The 26,629-nt window shown below is 40.9% G+C and overlaps 1 protein-coding gene across 1 annotated transcript; it reads left to right on the top strand.

Annotated features, from left to right (window-relative positions):
• Positions 1-610: 610 nt before the first annotated feature.
• On the top strand, positions 611-26,629 carry arsj (arylsulfatase family, member J; the record flags this gene model as incomplete). Its single annotated transcript, XM_079838562.1, has 2 exons — positions 611-912; positions 25,252-26,629. The coding sequence occupies 2 exons, from the start codon at positions 611-613 to the stop codon at positions 26,627-26,629; spliced, it is 1,680 nt and encodes a 559-aa protein (XP_079694688.1).

Below are 26,629 nucleotides of genomic sequence, written 5' to 3'. Positions count from 1 at the left end.
AATATAACTCTGATTATGTTCGTATGAAAGAAGAATGCCATACACACCTATGAGTTGAGGGAGAGTAAATCATGGGCTAATTTTTAATTTTTTAGTGAACTATCCCTTTAAATGTTGTATTGGTGATATAGCCAACATTTTTACACTAAACTACACATCGGCGGTCAACTGATGTTCTTCCCAAATCCTGAATATATTGTTGATTTTCAGTCTCAAAGTACGAGCTAGTTATTTGCGAATCGGTTCAACAGAATCACGAGTCGATTCATAAGAATGATTCATTCGCGAATCCGACATCACCTTCTCGAGCGAAAGATGAGGCAGTTCAGGTCTGTCTCTGAAGACAGACGGGTCGACAAAGTCTTGATGTTTAGAAATGATCCTATACGATATGTTTACATATTCAGCTTTTTGGACAATTAAATTGTTCGGGGAATCGCGAGCCTAATTCCCAAGCGCGTTTGTTCTCCTGAAACCCGTCGGAACATGAGATGCATCGGCGCTATTCTGCGCTGTGAAACCGGTAAAATACTGCTATCATCTGCTCTGCTTTTCATTTTTACTAGTTTACAGATCGGGACGGATGGGTTCGGTTGCAATGCACGGACGAATGGGAATAAATGCGGTTCTTCTGACGCTTTTGACTACTTTTAGCGGGTTTGTCAACTCAGCATACGGAACATGGAAGAGCAGTTTCCATCCGAATCACGTGAAGAACGTGGAAAAGCCTTCCTCCCAGCCTCACATCATCTTCATCATGGTGGACGACCAAGGGTTCCGAGACGTGGGATATCATGGGTCCGAGATCAAGACCCCGACGCTGGACAGACTCGCCGCGGCCGGAGTGAAGCTGGAGAATTACTATGTCCAGCCTCTGTGCAGTCCGTCCCGGAGCCAGCTGATGACCGGCAGGTGAAGATCTGATCTGAGATCGGCCTCTATAGGGCTTTAGTTTATTACAAATTATAGAAAACAAGAAATACAAGAACTGAAGAATCTGTGCAAGAGGCCAAGACTCCACCTAAACAACAACAACAACAACAAAATAAACTAATTATGAAATTAAGGAAAGAGCTAAATAACTAATATATTAATTTATATGACAGCATAAAGTTAATTACAATATAAAAAAACAAACAAAAATAATGTACACCAGAAACAAACCCTATAGGGTATGGAAGCCACAGAATAATAAAAAAGGTAATTGCGACTTTTTATCTCACAATTCTCACTATTGCGAGAAAAAATGTCAGAATGTGATATAAAGTCAGAATTGCATTTTATATAAAGTCATAATTGCGATATAAAGTCTGAATTGTGTGAGATAAAGTCAGAATTGCAATATAAAGTCGTAATTGTGAGATATAAAGTCTGAATTGTGAGATATAAAGTCGTAATTGCGATATATAGTCTGAATTGTGTGAGATAAAGTCAGAATTGCAATATAAAGTCGTAATTGTGAGATATAAAGTCAGAATTGCAATATAAAGTCGTAATTGTGAGATATAAAGTCTGAATTGCGATATAAAGTCGTACTTGCGATATATAGTCAGAATTGTGAGATATAAAGGCGTAATTGTGATATAAAGTCTGAAGTGCGATATAAAATCGTACTTGCGATATATAGTCAGAATTGTGAGATATAAAGTCGTAATTGTGATATAAAGTCTGAATTGTGAGACATAAAGTCGTAATTGCGATATAAAGTCAGAATTGCGAGATATAAAGTCAGATTTGAGTGATATTATAAAGTCAGATTTGAGTGATAAAGTTGTAATTGCGAGTTATAATGTCTGAATTGTTAGATATAAAGTCGTAATTGCAATATAAGGTCTGAATTGTGTGATATAAAGTCGTAATTGCAATATAAAGTCAGAATTGTGAGATATAAAGTTGTAATTGCGATATAAAGTCTGAATTGTGAGATATAAAGTCTTAATTGTGAGATATAAAGTCGTAATTGCGATATAAAGGCTGAATTGTGAGATATAAAGTCGTCATTGTGATATAAAGTCTGAATTGTGAGATATAAAGTCATAATTGCGATATCAAGTCAGAATTGTGAGATATAAAGTCGTAATTGCAATATAAAGTCAGAATTGTGAGATATAAAGTCGTTATTGTGATATAAGGTCTGAATTGTGAGATATAAAGTCGGAATTGTAAGATAAAGTCACAATTGTGAGATATAAAGTCGTAATTGTGAGATATAAAGTCGTAATTGTGAGATATAAAGTCGTAATTGCGATATAAAGTCTGAATTGTGAGATATTAAGTCGTAATTGCGATATAAGGTCTGAATTGTGTGATATAAAGTCGTAATTGCAATATAAAGTCAGAATTGTGAGATATAAAGTTGTAATTGCGATATAAAGTCAGAATTGTGAGATATAAAGTCGTAATTGTGAGATATAAAGTCGTAATTGTGAGATATAAAGTCGTAATTGCGAGTTATAAAGTCTGAATTGTGAGATATAAAGTCGTAATTGCGATATAAGGTCTGAATTGTGTGATATAAAGTCGTAATTGTGAGATATAAAGTCGTAATTGTGAGATATAAAGTCGTAATTGTGAGATATAAAGTCGTAATTGTGAGATATAAAGTCGTAATTGCGAGTTATAAAGTCTGAATTGTGAGATATAAAGTCGTAATTGTGATATAAAGTCTGAATTGTGAGATATAAAGTCGTCATTGTGATATAAAGTCTGAATTGTGAGATATAAAGTCATAATTGCGATATAAAGTCTGAATTGTGAGATATAAAGTCGTAATTGTGATATAAAGTCTGAATTGTGAGATATAAAGTCGTCATTGTGATATAAAGTCTGAATTGTGAGATATAAAGTCATAATTGCGATATATAGTCTGAATTATGAGATATAAAGTCGTAATTGCGATATAAAGTCAGAATTGTGAGATATAAAGTCGTTATTGTTAGATAAAGTCAGAATTGTGAGATATAAGACTTGTATATAAGACTATAATACATTGGATAAAAGCGTCTGCCAAATGCATAAATGTAAATGTAAGATATAAAATGCAGAAACAACAGAAGAACACAATTACAAAGCAGCAATAAAATGATTCTTTCTTCATATTTTATAACATATTAAAGAAGAACATGGGATGAACCCTTCCATAATTGAACCCCCCTAGATCTTATCGCGAGTTGACCTCCGCAGGGAGAAATGACCCTGTGAATCTTAAACTGGCCAACAGATGGGCTGAAAGCAAGGGGAAGATGGTGCTGGAGTGATTGTGTGATGGTGGTGTTCTCCACCCTCACTCCAGTGTTCCCACAGTGGAACATCTGCTCCACGCCTCAGGAAACAGGAAGAAGGTTCGAGGAATCTCTTTTGGCAGTAGTGAATGAGTCCGGCCCTCCCCACAGTCGTTACGATGGGCTCTGGGATGGGGTTTATTGGGGTGGTGTGTGTGTGTGTGTGTGTGTGTGTGTGTGTGTGTGTGTGTGTGTGTGTGTGTGTGTGTGTGTGTGTGTGTCTCTTCACAGTGTATGGCCACGTTGTGTGGTTTGCCTAGAAGATTGAGAACGGGAGATTAACATCACACATATCAAAGAGTTGCCAGTTTCTAGGGTGTTTTGAGTGGTTGCTAGGGTGTTGCTAGGTGGTTGCTAAGGTATTCTGGTTTGTTGCTAGAGTGTTGCTTGGGTGTTCTGTGTGGCTGCTATTGTGTTGCAATGCAGTTGCTGAGGTATCCTTAGTGGTTGCTAGGGTTTGCTAGGCAGTTGCTAGGGTGTTCTAGTTGGTTGCTAGGACACTGCTTCACAGTGTATGGCCACATTGTGTGGTTTGCCTAGAAGATTGAGAACGGGAGATTAACATCACACATATCAAAGAATATAAGTCGCAGTTATTGTTTCTATAAAGAGCACATGCAGGGCTTTCTCTTCAGAGATACCAAATGTTTGGAGGTGTAACCATGACAACTCCCTCTCATTGGTCTTTAAAAATGACTGACATTGACTGAATGGCTTAATCTTGCACTCTTGTGGGAATATGATCATATTTTCCAAATTGTTTGTCTTATATGATCATCTCAGGACAACTTTAGTGGGGTTTCTATGAGTGGTTGCTAGGGTGTTGCTAGGCAGTTGCTAGGGTATTCTAGGTGGTTGCTAGGTCATTGCTAGGCAGTTGCTAGGGTGTTCTGGGTGGTTGCTAGAGCATTGCTAGGTGGTCTTGCTTGGGGGTTGCTAGGTTGTTGCTAGGCAGTTTCTAGGGTGTTTTGAGTGGTTGCTAGGTGGTTGCTAAGGTATTCTGGTTTGTTGCTAGAGTGTTGCTTGGGTGTTCTGGGTGGCTGCTATTGTGTTGCAATGCAGTTGCTGAGGTATCCTTAGTGGTTGCTAGGGTTTGCTAGGCAGTTGCTAGGGTGTTTTAGTTGGTTGCTAGGACACTGCTTCACAGTGTATGGCCACATTGTGTGGTTTGCCTAGAAGATTGAGAACGGGAGATTAACATCACACATATCAAAGAATGTAAGTCGCAGTTATTGTTTCTATAAAGAGCACATGCAGGGCTTTCTCTTCAGAGATACCAAATGTTTGGAGGTGTAACCATGACAACTCCCTCTCATTGGTCTTTAAAGGTCCCATGGCATGAAATTTTCATTTTATGAGGTATTTCAACATTAATATGAGTTCCCCTAGCCTGAATATTGTCCCCAAGTGGATAGAAATGTTGCTCGGTGTAAACCCGAGTTCTGGCTGTCTCTCTCTGCCTTTGAGAAAATGACAGGCCAGACGAGCCAATCCTGAAGTCTCCTGCTTTGACGTCCAAACAGGAACGGTTTCCTCCCTTTCCTCCACCCAGAGAATCTGGCACACCCATGCAAACGCTAGAGAGATCATTACTTGTGAACGAGTGAATGCTGGCAGTTTCTCAGTGTTTGGATGTACAGATGAAAACAGAAGTCTTTTTTCAGTTCCTTCTGATCTGTGATCAGTGATTTCTGATGTGTAGCTAATTATTTATTATTCGTGCACACGCAGCGGCTTCTCTCTCTCCCGACAGAATGGTGTTTTCGTGTTTTCTATCTTGTGAGTCAGTGTTTTTGTACGTCCTCGTCGCGTCTATCTGTTCTACAATGTGCATACAGTCGTTTCTGCTCAACATCAGCAGACTCACATCTTTAGAGATAAACCTCACACACGCCGAAGCTCGGCCTTCAACATCCCCGACCCCCAGTACTGCATCTGCCCACAGCGGAGGAGCCAAACGCGGCGTGAGATTAAGCAGATGAGTAAGCGTGAGGGTATCCGGCTAGGCTAGCCAGCTTTCCCCACAATAAACTGGATTACATTCGATTACTGCTGTTGTGTCTTTGCTTGCGCTGTGTACTCAATGCGCGTCACTGACGCTTTTCATATGATAGGAACATATCTAGAAATAATGCTTTAATCAACACTTACTAACTCGTTCTTCTCGCTGTAATGGTACATTGCATGTGTTACAAAGTTGGTAATAATGATGAAGACGGACTCGGTGTGACTGGGACTCGTGTTTATTCAGAACTCTCAGATACAAACACAATAAACTCGCGCTGACTGACAGCGCTTTCATAACTCAGTAGTTACTAATAAATAACTTTGTTAGCAATCGCTCCGTCTCCGTGATGTCCGGTTCGCGAACGAATCATTCTTTTGAATCGGTTCTTTTTAGTGAACCGAACCAGTTCACCAAATCGGACTGAATCGTTCTAAATGGTTCGCGTCTCGAGTCAGCGCTGATCCATAATTTACTAAAGTTACTAACTTTCTGACATGAGTGACAGTCCCTCCGACTAGAAATAAACTAATAACCTGAAGTATATTCTAGTAACTACAACAGCACTGAACTGAGACTGACAGAACTGATGTGAAGTGAACTCAGGTCCATCCGTCTCTCTGGCAGCAGCTCGTGCCTGCTCGTGCCTCGTTAAACCACGCCCCCTCCGCTCATTTAAAATGCAAAGATGTCAGCCAATCACAACAGTGGGCGTTTTTACTGAAGTCTCACAGCAGACACGCCTCTTGAAGCAGGGCATTCAGCCAGGACATTGCTAGGCAGTTGCTTGGGTGTTCTGGGTGGTTGCTAGAGCATTGCAAGCTGGTCTTGCTTGGGGGTTGCTAGGTGGTTGCTAAGGTATTCTGGTTTGTTGCTAGAGTGTTGCTTGGGTGTTCTGTGTGGCTGCTATTGTGTTGCAATGCAGTTGCTGAGGTATCCTTAGTGGTTGCTAGGGTTTGCTAGGCAGTTGCTAGGGTGTTCTAGTTGGTTGCTAGGACATTGCTAGGCAGTTGCTAGATTATTGCTAGGCTATAACTAGGGTGTTCTGGGTGGTTCCTAGAGCATTGCAAGGTGGTCTTGCTTGGAGGTTGCTAGGTTGTTGCTAGGCAGTTTCTATGGTGTTTTGAGTGGTTGCTAGGGTGTTGCTAGGTGTTTGCTAAGTTATTCTGGTTTGTTGCTAGAGCGTTGCTTGGGTGTTCTGGGTGGTTGCTAGAACATTGCTAGGTGGCCTTGCTTGGGGGTTGCTAGGCAGTTTCTAGGGTGTTTTGAGTGGTTGCTAGGTGGTAGCTAAGGTATTCTGGTTTGTTTGCTGGAGTGTTGCTTGGGTGTTCTGGGTGGCTGCTATTGTGTTGCAATGCAGTTGCTGAGGTATCCTTAGTGGTTGCTAGGACATTGCTAGGCAGTTGCTAGGCTATTACTAGGGTGTTCTGGGTGGTTACTAGGGCATTTCTGGGTGGTCTTGCTTGGGGGTTGCTAGGTTGTTGCTAGGCAGTTTCTAGGGTGTTTTGAGTGGTTGCTAGGGTGTTGCTATGTGGTTGCTAAGGTATTCTGGTTTGTTGCTAGAGTGTTGCTTGGGTGTTCTGGGTGGTTGCTAGAACATTGCTAGGTGGCCTTGCTTGGAGGCTGATAGGCCGTTTCTAGGGTGTTTTGAGTGGTTGCTAGGTGGTAGCTAAGGTATTCTGGTTTGTTGCTTGGGTGCTCTGGGTGGCTGCTATTGTATTGTATTGCTGAGGTATCCTAAGTTTTTGCTAGGGTTTACTAGGGTGTTCTGGGTGGTTGCTAGAGCATTGCTAGGTGGTCTTGCTTGGGGGTTGCTAGGGTGTTGCTAGGCAGTTGCTAAGATGTTCTTGTTGGCTGTTTTGGTGTTGCTATGCATTTGCTAGGGTATCCTGGGTGGTTTCTAGGCAGTTGCTACAGTGTTATAGGCGATTGCTAGGGCATTGCTAGGCGGTTGCTAGGGTGCTCTGGGTGGTTGCTAGAGCGTACTTGTTAATGGTACTTAAAAATGAAATATATCCTGCGCATTACCAGCTTATTATAGGACGGGCGAGTTTCTGACCGCCCAACAGGCCTCACTGGCGAGGAACTATGGACGGCTGGTGTGTAATTTCTCATGATATAACCCCTTTAATATTTGTTGACAATATGATCGTGAATAAACACTGCAGATGGAAATGTTTCAGCTGCTTTTAGTAGTTAAATTGTCATTCTCTTCAGCATGTGATTTGCCTGAAAGCGCTCTTGGTCAAATTCCATTACAGAGAAAGAGGCTGAGTTGCTGATCTTGGCATCTCTTAAAGCCGTCTAAGAGGCATTGGCCATGCTTTTGTTAAAATACTTTTTGCTTTGCCTTCAGATCAGAAGTCCAAAAACATCACATGGGCCCGTATAAGCAGCAAAGTTGAAGTTTCGGTTTGTACCCTTGTAAGGTATTCACGACCATCTGATAAAAGGGATGAACTTCTCGTAATCTTCCAAGATGTTTCTGACCGAAAAACCTGCCAAGCAAAGCAAGTCAGATTCTCACTAATGAAATCATCGAGCTGCCATCAACACCAATGAGTAGGACTGGGTCCTTATCTTTAGACCTTATTCCAGAGCTGATGACTTACGGAGAAAATCAGCTGGCTTAGATAAGGAAGGCATTCAAAATGCGCACTTTTATGGAGCTCAATAACCTGGATTGGCAAACACTGCCATAATGAGCAAGCCTAAACTTTTATGGAAAATGGCTTGGCTGTTCAATAGCTTTAAATCATAGCAGAAGGTCATCCTCTGACAAACTGAGAGATTCATGAGGGTATTAATGAGCTAAACTATGAAAGGTCGCAGTATCGCTATCGGTTCTGCTGTTTCTGGAGAAATGAAGAAAATACACATACTATTTATTATTGCTATAGACTTTATATTGCAAATTCTATATAGAATTCTTAGACTGTTCTAAAAAAGAGAACAGTCCCTGCTTAATGGCTTGTGATATTAATCTAATTTTGTTTTCGATTATATAAAAAGCAGATATGAGATGAAACTATTAAAAAAACTTGCCGCGTTACGTCTTGCGCAACTTTCTTTCAATGTGAGCATTGGTTGCCCTTAACCCCAAACTTAACGTCAGAATCAGGACAAGTGGTTGCTAGGGTGTTTTGAGTAGTTGCTAGGGTGTTTCTATGTGGTTGCTAAGGTATTCTGGTTGTTGCTAGGATGTTTTGGGTGGCTGCTTTGGTGTTGCTATGCGATTTCTTGGGTATCATGGGTGGTTGCTAGGCAGTTGCTACGCTGTAATTTGTTGCTAAATTGCTGGACGTATTTGACAATAAATAGAGCTATTAAAATCACAATAATCCACGCAGTTTCCAACTTCTGGTTGCTAGGGTGTTTCTATGTGGTTGCTAAGGTATTCTGGTTGTTTGCTAGGGGGTTGCTAGGATGTTTTAGGTGGCTGCTTTGGTATTGCTATGCGATTTCTTGGGTATCATGGGTGGTTGCTAGGCAGTTGCTACGCAGTAATTTGTTGCTAAATTGCGGGACGCATTTGATAATAAATAGAGCTATTAAAATCACAATAATCCACGCAGTTTCCAACTTCTGGTTGCTAGGGTGTTTCTATGTGGTTGCTAAGGTATTCTGGTTGTTGCTAGGGGGTTGCTAGGATGTTTTGGGTGGCTGCTTTGATGTTGCTATGCGATTTCTTGGGTGTCATGGGTGGTTGCTAGGCAGTTGCTACGCAGTAATTTGTTGCTAAATTGCGGGACGCATTTGATAATAAATAGAGCTATTAAAATCACAATAATCCACACAGTTTCCAACTTCTGGTTGCTAGGGTGTTTCTATGTGGTTGCTAAGGTATTCTGGTTGTTGCTAGGGGGTTGCTAGGATGTTTTGGGTGGCTGCTTTGATGTTGCTATGTGATTTCTTGGGTGTCATGGGTGGTTGCTAGGCAGTTGCTACGCAGTAATTTGTTGCTAAATTGCGGGACGCATTTGATAATAAATAGAGCTATTAAAATCACAATAATCCACACAGTTTCCAACTTCTGGTTGCTAGGGTGTTTCTATGTGGTTGCTAAGGTATTCTGGTTGTTGCTAGGGGGTTGCTAGGATGTTTTGGGTGGCTGCTTTGGTGTTGCTATGTGATTTCTTGGGTATCATGGGTGGTTGCTAGGCAGTTGCTACGCAGTAATTTGTTGCTAAATTGCGGGACGCATTTGATAATAAATAGAGCTATTAAAATCACAATAATCCACACAGTTTCCAACTTCACCGAAACCATCAAATATACAACAAATAGCCCAGGTCCTAGTGCCCGCCTGCTAGAATGTTATATATAGCTTATTTAGTGGAGGCGCTGTGGTTATAGTAATAAAATGAAAAGTAGAATACTCAAATAAATTATTTTTCTGTATAAATAAAGCAGTAATGATGTCAAAGCACAAGCATGACACTTGTAAATTAAATACTTTTATATACAGTTTATTAATCTGTTATACAATTTTATGAAATGGATGATGAAAGGAGCACTAAAATAATTGTATATTTTATTATTTGAAGCTAAATACAGCATCAACTGATACCATGCCACCCCCACTTCATGTGCACAAACATTAAATACAAAAATACAATATTTAGGTTACAACTGCATCTGTCTGGGGTGAAAAATCACTGACTTTATTATTGTTATTTTCAGCGTTTTTAACATACTCGTATTATAAAAATAACTTTATTAACATTTATTTATCTTTAACAAGTATCCTTTTAGTAAGGAGACCTCAGAAATCTGAAACCAGAATAAAAAAAAAATGTTTTTGCTCAAAATGGTGGTTTCCAAACAAAGGGAAAAAAAAAACGTATATCGGCATGGGCCAAAATGAGTTGAGAAATATCGGCAAAAATCCAATATCGTGCATCCCTAATTGCGATAGATATTTTTCATTTCAGATTATAAAGCAATGTTAGTTTTGTTCTTAATTTTTCTTTTTATCATAAAAAAAGCATAGCAAAAAGAACCGATAAGAATACCGTTAAAGTACCGGATTGATAAGCAGTATCGGTAAGAGTAGTAATACCGTTAAAACCTTAACAATACCCATCCCTAGACAAACTATACAAGATAATAAAGTGATCAATTCTTGCATCCCGACGGCCATTGTCGACCACTATTTAGTGTAATTGGCGATCGATAGGGGATAATAATATATAATGTATAATGAACTGAATGATACGTCCTTGAAATGGTCTGAAACTCTGTTAACACACTGCAGTAAACATGTAGAAATGTGGAGTTTATTTATATTTATAACATGATACAGTTGCAACGTCACATTACCAAGAGTGCTGTTTTCCTGAATACCATTTCTATTTCAGCAGCGAAAATAGTTCCAAACAAAGATCACAGCAGAACCATAACGCGTCTCCGCAACAGTGTGTGTTAATGAATGATTCAGCGTTTGAATGAATCGGTTGAATCAAAGATTCAATGACCTATTCGTAAACGACTGCCTCATTCCTGAACGAATCAGCCGTTTGAACGAATCGACTCAGTGATTCACTCATTAAGACGGTCACAGCGCCACCTACTGGCGGTTTAGCTTCATCTTTACAACATTTCTTATTTGTACATTCAAAAATATTGAAAACAATCTCATAACATTATTTAATGCAGTTGTAATTTTTCAGTGTAAATAATTTAATTTGATTGAAAACAGCTAGGGTTGGGTACCGACCAAATTACGTCAGTACTATCAAGTACCGATTCACATTAAATCAATCGGTACCAAATATCGGTACATGAGAACGCATCTGGTGAAATAGACTAGTGTGTGTGAATATTAAACCACAAAAAGACTTTTATTTAAATACGAGTCCTGCGTGTCTCTGTGCAAATTAATGCCGTAGAAGCACGGTTTACCACACACACACACACACACACACACACACTCTCTATCGCGCTCACTATCACTATGACGGTCACGTGTTTCCATCTCTGTCGTCTCATATGAGGACATGAACGCACAAACGTCATCTCCAGAGCCACTGAGAGTCACTTTATGTGTATTTTACCATTTCATTTGTGAAAAACTACCGTCATATCATAAACACAAACACAAACACAGAAACTCAAAGGAACGGCAACCCGTCAAAATAAAAGTCTGGTTTATCTTGACAAATACATCACTGTTGTACAGTAGAATTTAAATATGTCTCAATTAATAATACTAACACAAATGTAATAATAATAATCAAAACTTAATTTTTTAAGTAAAAAAAAAAAAAAATAATGTTTATGTTTTAATTTTAACCGTATTAAACTCAGTTGTGCAGCACTTTGTTTGACAAAAAAAGTTTAATTATATTAAAAGATAAATTAAATTAATGTCTTATGTCTTCATTTGATTACCAGAAAATACAAAACACATAATTTGTGGGAAATCTTTTCAAAGAAATTAAATTAAAAAGAAAAAAAAAACAGTACCTAGTAGCCTACTATAGTAAATATTACAGTAAACAAACATCACAGATAATGGCAGACAGAGAGCAGGGCAGTTCTGGCATAATGTCAATAACACTTCTATAAATGACTTACAGGTTATTTATAGTTATTTATGTAAATCCATAAAGTACCGAAAAAAGGTACCGTTGGGTACTGGTACCGATACCGGTTAAAATGTGAATGGTACCCAACCCTAATATAACAGCCCTATAGTGTCTTATTCTAATTTAATTTATTGATCAAATTTAAGAATATAAAATGAAAGCTGAAGCATAGCCTATATTTAATAAGATTAGGGGAAAATGCCCTTTATAAAAGGTAAAAATATCACAACTTTACAGATTTATATATGTCAAAGCTGATTGAACACTGGTGAGAATATTGCTTCAGAATAAATTATATTTACAACACACACAAAAAATAGATTTTTTTCCGGACAAGCAAATTTGTGAATGACAGATTTACTTGCATGTGAACTGGCTTGATGTTGTAAGATTACAAATTTATTAATATGTTTGAAATATATTGTACATGATCAAGTTAATCAGCCCATGGGTTGGAGACATTAAGTCTTTTGTCTTTATGCACTTCCTGACCATTTAGCATAACAAGCTCAGAGCACAATATCGTTTGGCTGATTGGGATTAGGATTGGTGATACTCTGTCTGAGCGGGTTTCCCAAAACCTGTATCTTCCCGGACAGTTCCTGTTCTCTTCATTGTAAGTAAAATGAGCACCATTTGTCTTTAATGGCTCTTGGAGCCCTTGAGTGCTTGGATTAGCATCTATGCATTTGAATGACACTGTTATGCTGATTGAATCTGGACGGGTGACACAGTTATGTCTGAGGTGTGTCCTTTTACTTATACAATTACCTATACATCATATGCATTCCTTTGTTTGAATGTCTCCTCCCCTGCTGTATAATCCCTAAAATGTAGATAAAATACAATGTACGACTTCTTTAGTTAGACTGTTTTCGGACGACCTGCAGCACAGAGAGTTAAACAAAGAATAACTCTTGTTTGAACGCGATCCCGAAGTCTCCTGGTTTTCACTTCTGAGTTTCCTACACTTTAGAAGATAAAAGTTCACAACAATGTTGAGCCCTGGTTTGGGTATTTATAATAATTTATGAGCGACTATGCCATTTATCAACAGAATTTATCAACATATTGAGTCAGACGAAAGTTCACGAAACGTTCTCGAGTTCAACTCACGACTCAATCATCCAGATGTAGCATGATAGAAAGACCATCGAAATGCGTTTGGAAGAACATTTCAGAATTGGCACTTTTAGGTGAACTAATGCTTTAAAGATGAATTTGAAGAAATCTTAAGAAGATCTGATGTCAGACAAAAGGGCCGCGATGGTTAGTTACTGGGTTACTGAAAAGAAAAAGGGTGTAATGAATGGCTGGCCTAGTGGGAATGGGGTGTTTTAATGCTCGGTGGTCTGTGTTTGATTAGCTGTAGAGAGGAGTATGTCCCACTTATTGGAAGCAGATGTGGAAGGGATGTTGGAGCAAGTCGCAGAACATGGGTCAGCAAGTCCTCCAGCACAGGCTGGTCGGGGATTCGTATTTCATAGTGGCTTTGGTGACCAAAAAAACGTCTTGTGGGACATTTGGATTGCGTTAAGATGTTTAGGATTGGTTATAAGCTACATTATCTGGAAATAAGTTACAGAATGAAGCTGTGGGTTGTGCATAAGTGCTGATGTGGCCTATTTCCCGATCCCTTCTCTCCACCGTATGAAAGCATTACAAGCACACTAGCTTACATGGGCACCTTTCGATTCAGTCAGAATGAAATCATTCAACAAGGCGTCTGTGGATGAGAGTCCGAAACAAGGACTGGTGGGACGTTTTCCTGCTTCACTTCACAAAGGATGAGTTGGAGAATTTCAGAATGACACGACTTTATTCAGCAATCAGCTCGTCATACGGCATTCTGCCATTTCTACGCCATTGCACATGCGCAGGACTTTCCAGTTTATGGTTTTCCATCCGATCAAGTGTTTAGATGCCCTCTCGATCGGATTAGAAAACGTTTACACCACCCCTTACAATCCGAATGACATCTCAATCGGATTTGGCCAATTCATTCCGATTAGGGTCCAATTATTATAAACACCGATACTGATAAAATAGAAGACTTGAAAAAGGTCTAAATGATCAATCAGATGATTCATTATTTGGTTGATGTGACCCACAAGAGTCATTGATAGTGCCAAACATCATTTAGTCTTGTGTTTCATTACTGATCATCGTCCCACATTTGAATATTTGTGACTTGAGAGTCATAGTTAATGATAAGATTAAAGGATTAGTTCACGTTTAGATAAACTTTTGCTGATAGTTTCCTCACCCTCATGTCATCCAAGATGTCCATGTCTTTCTTTCTGCATTCGAAAAGAAATGAAGGTTTTGGATGAAAACATTCCAGGATTGTTCTCAATATAATGGACTTCAATGGGCTCCAAACGTTCAAATGACAGTTTCAGTGCAGCTTTAAACGACCCCAGATGATGAATAAGGGTCTGATCTAGACAAACCATCAGTTTCTGAGAGAAACCCAGCAGTATTTATGCTATTATTTTACGTCTTATCAGACGAGCGTGATCATCTCTGAGCTCAGACATAACTTCCGCTAAGTGAGGTCAAAATACGAGCGTGGTCATAGATGTATACGTAGATGCCTCATTAGCACGGATCAGTAGAATGAGGCATCTACGATCGATATATCTATAACCACGCTCGTATTTTGACCTCACTTAGCGGAAGTTATGTCTGAGCTCAGAGATGATCACGTTCGTCTGATAAGAGGTAAAATAATAGCATAAATACTGCTGGGTTTCTCTCAGAAACTGATGGTTTGTCTAGATCAGACCCTTATTCATCATCTGGTGTCGTTTAAAGCTGCACTGAAACTGTCATTTGAACCGTTTGGGGCCCATTGAAGTCCATTATATGGAGAACAATCCTGGACTGTTTCATCAAAAACCTTAATTTCTTTTCGACTGCAGACAGAAAGACATGAACATCTTGGATGACATTGGGGGGAGTAAACTATCAGCAAAAGTTTATTTAAAAGTGAACTAATCCTTTAAGCCAGTTCCTTACACAAATCTCTTGAATGAATTCTAAAGACCTGGAAAATAGTGAACAAGTCATATGGACTACTTTTATCTCAAGTTTAGTTTCCTTGCCTGTTTACCCTCATTCAGTCTGTGTATATGTTCATATTTAGGGGTTAACACTAGATGCTAGCATTGCTATAACTACAACATCATCTTCCAAAGCCGGTGTGATATTAATTCAATGAACTCATGAAGTCGAAAATGAGTGTTTTCTTCATGAACAGCACACACACTGTTTGTCCATCTGGCCAACTAGGTTTGTATTGAGCCAAATCCATTTTATGTTTCTGACATAGATTAGAGTGGAGCTGTTATCTGAAGGTTCCCCGTATACAGTTTCCAACTCAAACACAAAACAGACTGCTTCTGCGTTATTTTCAAGGGTGTTGTTGCAGTTTTACATGATTTAGATGGCCGGTTTTAGGGTGTGTTCACAGTTGTGGTTCCATTCTCTTGTTCTTTCGGTCTGGACCAAAACATAAAAGGATATATGTCCTAATTCACTCAGACCCTAAGGATACAAAACAAAAGGCATCAGTATAAGACAGCTTTTATGACTTATATTTTGCGACAGAACTTCCAAAACAATTCTGTGGGGTAATACGCTTGTTGTATGTGCGTTCATAACATGGGGTTATTACCAGCTGAGAATTCATGAAGAGCTTATAACAGGGTTCCTCAAATCCTGCCCAACAGAGTTTAGCTCCAATCCGGATCAAACACACTTGAGCAAGCTAATCAAGATCTTCACTAGAAAATCACAGGTCGTTGAGTTTGATCAGGGTTTGAGTTGCCCTCCAGGACTGGATATGAGGAACCCTGGCTTATAAAATGTGTAAAGGAGTGAAAACAGCAGCAGGAATTTCACCATTGCGCACACAAACGAAGATCTGCCACAAGTAGATGCCGGTTCCTACGTCTATACCGAACTGTAATGGGCACCATAGCTACTATGACAAAGAAGAACCCGGTATCCTTGAGCATTCTGTCCTTTTTAGAGGCAGTGCCCTTAAAAGGACATCTTTGCACCTTTTTCACCCTTAAGATTAGATTAGATTAGATTAGATTCAACTTTATTGTCATTACACAAGTACAAGTACAAGGCAACGAAATGCAGTTTAGGTCTAACCAGAAGTGCAATAGCAGCAAGTGCAGGATATACAACGTTTGCATAAGTGCAGGACATGGATATGTACTGAGTATATATAAATATGTCTATAAATAGAGAGATGGTTATTACTATAAACAGAATTTACAGGTGAATATGTACAGTGAATAATATACAGATGGTTAATACTATAAACAGAATTTACAGGTGGATATGTACTATGAATATAATATAATATACAGATGGCTATTACTATAAACAGAATTTTACAGATAGAGGTATACAATGATATGTTAGGCTAAAATGAGGAATATGGCAGTGGATTAAGGTAGTGCAATAAATTATGGACAGAAGCTATCCGAAAAAAAGTGTAAAAGTGCAGTGGAAGTGATTGCATATTACAGTTAGAAGTACGGTGCAAAATACAAATGTAAACAGTAGGTAGTGTAAATAACAGTCGGCAGTGCAAATGAGCATAATCCAGTTACGGTGTGGTAGTGCAAAATGAATAAGTAAACAGTTGTTACTGTGATAAACAGTCGATAGTGCAAATAACAAAGTGAAGGTGGATGTGAGGTAGGAGAGTTATCAGTATATGAGGGGAGTGGATCAGCGGGGGTTTGAGTTCAGTAAAGAGACAGCTCTGGGGAAAAAAACTGTTCTTTAGTCTGCTGGTCCTGGTCTGGTGGATCCTGAAACGCCTGCCGGAGGGCAGGAGAGAAAACAGTCTGTGGGCTGGGTGAGAGGAGTCCTTGAGGATGCTGGAGCTCGATGCAGACAGCGTTTCCTCTGGATGTGTTCGATGCAGACAGCGTTTCCTCTGGATGTGCTCGATGGCAGGCAGTGGAGTCCCTGTGATGCGCTGGGCAGTTTTCACCACCCGCTGCAGTGCCTTGCGCTCCGCAACAGAGCAGCTCCCATACCACACTGCCACACAGTTGGTCAGGATGCTTTCTATTGCGCAGCGGTAGAAGTTCACCAGGATAGCCGAGGAGAGCTGATTCTTCCTCAGTGTCCTCAGGAAGAAGAGGCGCTGGTGAGCCTTCTTGACCAGGCTGGAGGTGTTGGTCGTCCACGACATGTCCGCCGAGATGTGGATCCCCAGGAACTTGAAACTGGAGACACGTTCAACAGCCATTCCATTGATGTGGATGGTGTCGTGTGTGCCTCTTGACTCCTTCCTGAAGTCCACGATGAGCTCCTTCGTTTTGGTGGTGTTGAGGAGCAGGTTATTATCAGCGCACCATGTGGCCAGGTGCTGGATCTCCTCCCTATAGGCAGTCTCATCGTTGTTGCTGATGAGACCAATCACCGTTGTGTCGTCCGCAAACTTGACGATAGAATTAGATCCATACACAGGCTTGCAGTCGGCGGTGAAGAGGGAGTAGAGAAACGGACTTAGCACACAGCCCTGTGGTACACCAGTGTTGAGTGTGATGGATGTGGAGCAGGTGGATCCTGAACGAACATTCTGGGGTCTGTCAGTTAGGAAGTCCAAAATCCAGTTGCACATTGAGGTATTGATGCCCAGGTCTCCAAGTTTGGCTATTAACTTGGTTGGGATGACAGTGTTGAATGCTGAGCTGAAGTCAACAAACAGCATGCGTGCGTAAGTGTTCATATTGTCCAGGTGAGTGAGCACAGAGTGCAGTGCCATGGAAACAGCATCCTCTGTGCTCCTATTGCTGCGGTAGGCAAACTGGTGTGAGTCCAATGTGGATGGTAGAGAGTCTTTTAGGTGTTCCAGGACCAGCCGCTCAAAGCACTTCATGACGATGGGTGTGAGTGCTACAGGGCGGTAGTCATTAGGGCACCTCGGGTTAGAGTGTTTTGGCACTGGCACAATGGACGTGCGTTTAAAGCATGAAGGTACAGCTGCTTGGGCAAGAGACAGGTTGAAAATGTCTGTAAAAACCTCAGCGAGCTGCTCCGCACATGCCCTGAGAACACGACCAGGGATGTTGTCTGGTCCAGCAGCCTTGTGCGCGCTGATCCGGCTCAGTGACTTGCAGACATCTGTGGAGGAGAGTGTGATTGGTGGGTCAGCTGAGGGTTTGAGCTTGGTGGCAGTTTCTCTGTTGTCTCTTTCAAAACGAGCGTAAAAGTGATTTAGCTCGTTCAGGAAGTTGACATCAGTGGCTGCGGGGGTGGAGTGGGTGGGTTTGTAGTCACTGATGGCCTGGATGCCCTGCCACATGCGTCGAGGGTCAGAGTTGGAAAAGTGACCCTCTATCTTTAGCTTGTAGCAGTGCTTGGCCTTTTTGATGCCCCTCTTCAGGTTTGCTCTGGATGCGCTGTAGGCTTGTGCATCTCCTGATCTGAAGGCAGTATTGCGTGACTTCAGCAGGAGTCGAACTTCCCTGTTCATCCAAGGCTTCTGATTTGGGTATGTGGTGATCTGTTTCTGGGTTGTAACACTGTCAATGGTGGTATTGATATGATCCAATACAGAGGAGGTGTAGGAGTCAATGTCCGTGTGAGCGCCACTGGTGGCTTGAGAAGCAAACATACTCCAGTCTGTGTTTAGAAACCTTTCCTGGAGTGTGGAATCAACCCCCGCAGGCCACACCTTGATGGTCTTCACTGATGGCTTCACACGGTTGATGAGGGGTGAATATTTGGGGATGAGGAACAAAGAGATGTGGTCTGACTGTCCCAGGTGGGGGAGGGGTGTCGCAACGTAAGCTCCCGCCATGTTTGTGTAAACATGGTCTAAGGTTTTGTTTCCTCTGGTGTGGCAGGAAACATGCTGGTGAAACTTGGGTAGCACTGACTTTAAGTTTGGATGATTAAAGTCACCTGCAACAATAAAAGCAGCTTCCGGGTGATCAGTCTGTTGTTTACTGATGGCTGCATGAAGTTCTTTCATAGCAAGCTTGGCATCAGCATCCGGGGGAATATAGGCTGCAGTTATAATGGTGGAAGTGAACTCTCGCGGCAGATAAAACGGTCTACATTTAACCATGAGAAACTCCAGGTTAGCTGAACAATGACTCCCAACAATAACAGAGTTTGTGCACCAGGCTTTGTTAATGTAAATGCACAATCCACCACCTCTGGTCTTACCGGAGCCATCTAATGTTCTATCCGCCCGGAGCGTGTGGCATCCCGCTAGCTCAATAGCGGTGTCCGGTATTCCGCCGTTTAGCCAGGTTTCCGTGAAGATTAGGACGTTACAGTTCAAAAGTTTCTTGCTGTGTGTGATGCTGAGTCGAATCTCCTCCATTTTGTTCACTAGCGACCGTACATTGGCAAGGAAAATACTGGGTAAAGAGAGCCGATGTGGGGTAAGCCTTAGCTTAGCTCTCAGACCACCGCGTCTTCCCCGCCTTTGTTTACGATCTCGGCGCCGCCTGCGAGCACTTCCGCCCGGCCGGGCAGAGTGCATAGCCTCGGGTGTTCTAGCGATCTCAGGAAGGAGTCGAAGATTGTCCATAAAACTGTCGGAAATTCGCAAACCAATATCCAAAATCTCACCACGGGTGTACGATGTTAAGGCACAACTATTCTGAACGAACAGACCCGAGATGAGCAGGAAAAATACCGCAAAATTGCAGAATCTGGAGAGACCCGGAGCCTCGCGAACTACTCGCGCCGCCATCTTGGGTTTTATTAAAAGGTGCATATTAGTGTAGCAATGTGCACCTTTACCCCTCTGGAGTCTGAGCTGTTTTGGGGCCCTTTAGAAGTTTTGACATGCCCTGACATTTGTGTTTTTTTCAGTTGCTTATAAACACATTAATGGTGAAAGTGTTATTACACTGTATTCAGCTCAAGCGGGGCTACAATAATATGTGAGCAACATGTATGTACATGCTCTTATTTTTGAGAGAAAAATATTTATGCATGGTTTTTGAGAAAGCAAAAAAAAAATTTTTTAAATGAAGGCCTCAAAACACACAATAGATATGTGTCCACAAGACTTTTGACTCCTGGGTGTATTTGCATAGAGTTTTTGCTTTAAACTGATGTGAGAATCATTAAGCCTACTCATTCACATAAAGAAATACACTGATTTAACATTTGTAAGACAGTTTTTTCTTCACAAAGCCAATATGGAGGAGGCGTGATATCTAATGAATAATGATGAGTATCACCTAAGAGGACAAAAGAACATAATAGCCCGCACAATGAGCTGCATAATGAATGAGCTTAATTCAGGTGTGTGACTGTGAGCAACAGGACATATATTATATATTGTACTTATCTAGTAAATGCATCTTGATTTAAGAATGTTTAAAAATTTAGACTAGACTTTTGTAATATTTTTTTTGTTTTTGAAAGTAGTCTCATGCTAAAAAATAATAAATAATTAAAATTAAGATACAATTTATACAAAACGAAATTCACTTTAAAGAAAGCAATTAACTTTCTATAAAACAAAAAAATTCACTTTCACTTTCATGTCAACTCGATATGAACTCAATAAAACAAACTTTGATATAAAATTAAAAAGTAACATTAGGCTATAATATTTAAACATCAATATGAAGAAAAATAAGTTTGACTGGTGCTATATTTATAGCATCTGAGCAGACATTTGCGAATAAAAGCTTTATTGATATGACACTAGTAGGGTTGGGTATCGTTTGGGTTTTTTTCGATTCCGGTGCCAAACCGATACTTTTAAAACAGTTCCGGTGCCTAAACGGTGCCTGAACCGATACTTTTTTTTTTTTAAAGGCCACCAAACGAGGTGGATGACATTAAATGGCTTTTTATTTATTTATTATTTAAATTGAACCATTTATTAAAAGTTTAATGTATACTTAAAAGTATGAATATAAATAAATACAAAACACAATTTACTTATTTACAAATTATAATTGACATATTTACAAATTCACAGTAAAACCTAAGCCACCCAACTACAACAAGCCTAATATAACTCTAAACAGTTACATTAATAACAGCAGTCGTCTGTATTCTTGGTATGCTACTAACCACCAGCTTCGAGCTTCAGCTTTATTTTGAAATATGATCATATTCTCTGGCTAAATATTTTAGAACACGTCGCCTTAATGTTTCCATGGCGACGCGTCATGTTTCTCACATGACACACAGCAGCCGCAATAGCGCTGACAGCTCAGCTGTATCGGGTTTATTTCGTTTTTTCTTTTTATTCAAAATATTCACAAACTTCTTAACTGTGTCACGAACTATCTGATGTTCAAATGTGTGAGTGAATGTGTGTTAGTTGATCTATAAAGCGCAATGGGCGGCGCCATGTTAGTTTGCGCCTCAGAATCGGATCTGTCGGATTTACAACACTTTCATTCTCGTCTCACGAAATACATGAAAGTAAGTGACCAGTGAACTGGAAGAAGAATAGAGTAAACTATATAGTTACTATATAATGTGCATTTATCTGATGTGAATAAAACACGTAACGTTAGTCAAATTATAACCGTCTGAAAGGATTGTCATTGCCGCTTTCATAGACATCAGTGTGTGTTTTTTGCTAGTACTTATGAACATTTAAATGTCTGAAACCTGAAATAAACATGATGTGGTTGAAAACACTGAATAGTTGTCATGAGTTGTGATGTGACGAGCGCTGAGCGTCTGTCTCTGGCTCAGCCAAAATGCGAAAGCACGTTTGAATTTTGGCACCGAAATGAGGAACCGAAATCTGCGTTCTGATTCGGTCCGGTACATACCGGTTATATAAGTACCGGTGCCATATTGGAACCGGATTTCGGTACCCAACCCTAGACACTAGGCTCTTTTACAATAAACACGTTATAATCTGTCCAAAATAGGCCAAATAAATCTTGTCTAAACAGTCTTGACATGCAGAGGGATTCATATTTAAACGGTCTTTGTGCGTTTAATATTCACAGATGCTAACAGAATAAAGCCTACCTAACAATCAGCCCTGAATCCATTGCTTTCAGAAATGAACAGCTTTTCATGAGGAGAATAAATCCAGGATTTCTGCTCAACGCATCTCAAAACGATGTAGCTGAAGTAACGTTACAGCGCTTCACTAGATGTGTTTGTATGAGTTGATGTGTGGGTGTTGATGCAGGGATCGTCAGTATTTGAATCTGAAAGAGCGCGCCATCCGTGGGCGTGGTTGCCTTAGCGGAAGTGGCTTGCGAAAGACTGACATCTATCACTTTTCAACCAGATTACATAAACACAGCATATTTGTTTTCGATTTGGTTTACATTGTTTAAAACCTGACATTTCAGCGTTTCTTTAGACATATGTCTCATGTTTATGAGACAAGTATTCACTAAGCTAGAGGTCCTTTTCTGAAGACTATCTGAATGAAAGTCTTTGACAGAGAGGCTGCAGATTGCGCATCATGTGTGTTTTCTTTATTTTGCAAAAAGCTAAACATTTTGTTTTTATTGTGACTTAAAGGGTTAGTTCACCCAAAAATGAAAATTCTGTCATTAATTACTCACCCTTATGTCGTTCGACACCCATAAGACCTCCGTTCATCTTCAGACACAAATGAAGATATTTTAGTGTAAAGCTGATGCTGAGAAAGGCTTCAGATAGGCCTCCATTGGCATTCAGTACACTTACACTCACAAGACCCATAAAAGGCACTTAAAACGTCGTTACAAAGTCCATCTCACCACAGTGACTCTACAATCATTTTACAATGCGACGAAAATAGTTTTTGTGCGCAAAAAAAAATCTAAATAACGACTTTATTCAACCTCTTCTTGTCTTCTGTGTGTGCCTCCACGACGCATGTGAAAATATGACATAGCGCCGGGGTTCGGGAATCCATGGAATGCACACTTTAACCCGATTTTGAGAACTACGCCGAGACCTAAAGCACGATCAATGTAGAATTCAACAGCTGAGATACGCGCGTCTTCCTCTGCTCGTAAACAAATCTCTTCTGGGTCATGTGTCCGAACGCCGGATCTGCGTCATATTCTCGCGCATGCGTCGTGGAGACACACACGGAAGACAAGAACAAGTTGGATAAAGGCGTTATTTTGATTTTTTTTTGCGCACAAAAACTATTGTCGTCGCATCGTAAAATTATTGTAGAGTCACTGTGGTGAGATGGACTTTGTAACGACGTTTTTAGTGCCTTTTATGGGTCTTGTGAGTGTAAATGTACTGAATGCCAATGGAGGCCTATCTGAAGCCTTTCTCAGCATCAGCTTTACACTAAAATATCTTCATTTGTGTCTGAAGATGAACGGAGGTCTGACGGGTGTCCAACGACATGAGGGTGAGGAATTAATGACAGAATTTTCATTTTTGGGTGAACTAACCCTTTAACAGATTATAATGATGTATAACACTTCCCTGAATGATAAAAAATGACAGTTATTTGAGTCTCTTTGGCACTAAAAAGAAAAAAAGCGAGCCGATCCACCGACTCAAGAGGGTTAAGGTACTACTATGAACCTTTTAGGGGTAAAAAAGGTACAAAGATGTCCTTTTAAGGGTTCTGCCCCAGTGACACGCTTTTTTTTACCCCTTAAGGTACAGTTTTTGCAAATTTTTCCTGAGAGTGTTATCACCAAGTGTGAACACGGGCCAACTTTTTGAGCAATGTTGTTGAGCAATGTTGTCGAGCGGGCACGATGTTGGGCACTTTCCCATTGAGAATGGCCAACAAAATTCTATCCACACTCCCGCAAAAACTGTACCTTTAGGGGTACAACAGCTTGTCTCTGAGGCAGTGCCCTTAAAAGGACATCTTTGCACCGTTTTCACCCTTAAAAGGTGCATATTAGTGCCTTAGAGTAGCAATGTGTACCTTAAGGTACTACTATGAAAGGTACAAAGATGTCCTTTTAAGGGTACTGCTCCCGTGACACTAGGGTTGGGAATCGTGAGAAATTTTCCGGTTCCGGTTCCGGTTCCGGTTCCGCCTAACGATTCCGGTTCCGATTCCGATTCCGGTTCCATTAAAATTATTAAACAAATAGTGGTAAAGGAAAAAGGCACAATACGCAACTCAAACAATCCATTTTGTGTTTATTACTTGCTCTAAAATTAATTTACAGGTTGGCAATGTCAAAAAAGTCCTGTACTGTACATATATTACAGCATTAATTAAGCCATTCTTTAAACAATTTTTTTTTTCAAATGAACACCTCTGAAATTGTCTTATTACATTTTATCTCTCTGTCTCTGAATAAAACCAAGTTATAAATTATATTTATTAGTTATATTTATGAATTAGTTGTATATTAATTTAATAGTAATTTTCAATAGTAAGTTATTCAGTGAACTTGTAAATAATAAATTGCAATTCAGCATTACAAAGGTAATTGTGCCTAAACGCTTACCTAAACCATGGTGACTCAACGGTTGACAAATATATATAAATATATAGGCCTTTCACTATAGATCTGGTATAAGCCTGTGGCTGAGGTTGATTCTGTGCTGTAGCAAATGTTTTGTCTAATTGCTAGTGCAGCCTCCTTTGCATGTTATTAACTTTTCACACGTGTTACATTTTGCTTCATTATCATTCATTCTTTGGAAATGAATCCATACTTGTGACTTTCTCTTCGCCATGCTGGTGGTCAACGAGAAAATATCTGACACAAAACCGTAAATGTGTAGCGCGAGGGCTTTCATTGCTGAACTGCGTTGCACTCCTGGAAGCGGCAGGCAACGTAATTAATATTCATGATGAGATGAGCCAGGGTTGCCAGGTTTTCACAACAAAAGCTGCACAATTGCTCCTCAAACCTTGCCCAAAACAAGCCCAATCGGTAAAATTCGCATTTCCGGGGCTAAATATCACATAATTGGGGTCGCTTCAACCCGCGGACATGAAACACAGCCCGCGGCAACAGTGTTTAAGTAGCCCAATTCCGCGGGAAAACCACGGACTTGGCAACACTGGTTTTCACTCGCTATTAAAGGATACGCTTCCAGCGCTTCGCACACACATTGCACCAGAACCGTTTTCGGAACCGAAACTTAGGAATTTCGTGCGGTTCTGGTATTTTTCAAAAATTAGTTTCGGTTCTGCATAAGAACCGGTTCTCGGTTCCCAACCCTACGTAACACGCATTTTTTACTCCTAAAGGTACAGTTTTTGCACATTTTTCCTGAGCGTGTGGACACTTAAGATCGGTCATGGGTCCTGTGTCTCACCTGGCTGCCCAGCAGCATTGCTCAAAAAGTTGCCCCGTGTATTATCACCTTTAGAGTAGACCAGTGTATCATCTCAAATGAGATTCAGTGCTGATCATTTTTGTTACTAATTCTGTGTATTTTTATGTCCTAGATACCAAATCCACACTGGCCTCCAGCATTCCATCATCCGACCCTCGCAGCCGAATTGCCTCCCTCTGGAGAACATCACCCTCCCGCAGAAACTGAAGAATGCTGGGTACGCTACTCATATGGTGGGAAAGTGGCACCTGGGGTTCTATAAGCGGGGCTGTATGCCTACTCAGCGTGGCTTTGACACCTTCTTCGGCTATTTGTTGGGTAGCGGCGACTACTACAACCATTACAAATGTGACAGCCCTGGAATGTGTGGGTACGATCTTCACGAGGGGGAAGAAGCTGCCTGGGAGCAGGACCATGGCACCTATTCCACCATTATGTATACTCAAAAGGCTGTGAACATCCTGGCATCTCACAATCCCAATCGGCCGATCTTTCTCTACTTGGCCTTCCAGGCTGTACACTCCCCCTTGCAGGTTCCTGCTCGCTACCTCGAACGCTACAAGTCCATCCCAAACTTGCATCGCCGCAAGTATGCCGCAATGGTCAGCTGCTTGGATGAGGCGGTACGCAATCTAACTCTTGCTCTCAAGCAATATGGATACTATGACAACATGGTTATGGTGTATTCCTCGGATAATGGAGGCCAACCAATGGCAGGAGGCAGCAATTGGCCACTAAGAGGGAGTAAAGGATCTTACTGGGAGGGAGGAATACGAGCGGTAGGGTTCGTGCATAGCCCTTTACTGGTCAAAAAGGGCACTAGAAGCAAGGCTCTGATCCATATTACTGACTGGTACCCAACACTGGTGATGCTCGGTGAGGGAACGCTCGATGAAAACCAGAGTCTTGATGGTTATGATGTCTGGGAAGCCATCAGTGAGGGACGTCCTTCACCTCGACTGGATATCCTCCACAACATAGACCCCATCTACACCAAAGCCAAGAATGGCTCCTGGAAAGCCGGCTATGGGATCTGGAACACGGCCATCCAGGCAGCACTCCGGGTTGGAGACTGGAAGCTTCTTACTGGTGTGCCAGGATACAGTGACTGGATCCCACCGCAGACTTTCTCCACCCTGCTGTTGGCCAATCGTTGGCACAATGAGCGCGTGAGCTGGGATCGAGGCAAGACTATATGGCTCTTCAACATCACAGCTGATCCATATGAGCGAGTGGACCTTTCCCGACGATACCCACATGTGGTGAAGAAGATGCTATTCAGGCTTCTACGGTACAACAAGACGGCTGTGCCATGCCGCTACCCTCCCAAAGACTATCGCTCCAATCCTCAGTATAACGGAGGGGTTTGGGGCCCGTGGTACTCGGACGATGATGAAGATGAGGACGATAACCTTCTCTCATATGATTTAGAACAGATGAAGAGTTGGAGGAAGGGAAAACGGAGAGGGAAATTCAAAAGAAAGACCTGA

Source organism: Gobio gobio (assembly GCF_949357685.1).
Source record: "Gobio gobio genome assembly, chromosome: 2".
Lineage (NCBI taxonomy): Eukaryota > Metazoa > Chordata > Actinopteri > Cypriniformes > Gobionidae > Gobio > Gobio gobio.
Note: the sequence above shows the minus strand (reverse complement) of the source record. Positions and strands in the feature narration are given on the sequence as shown.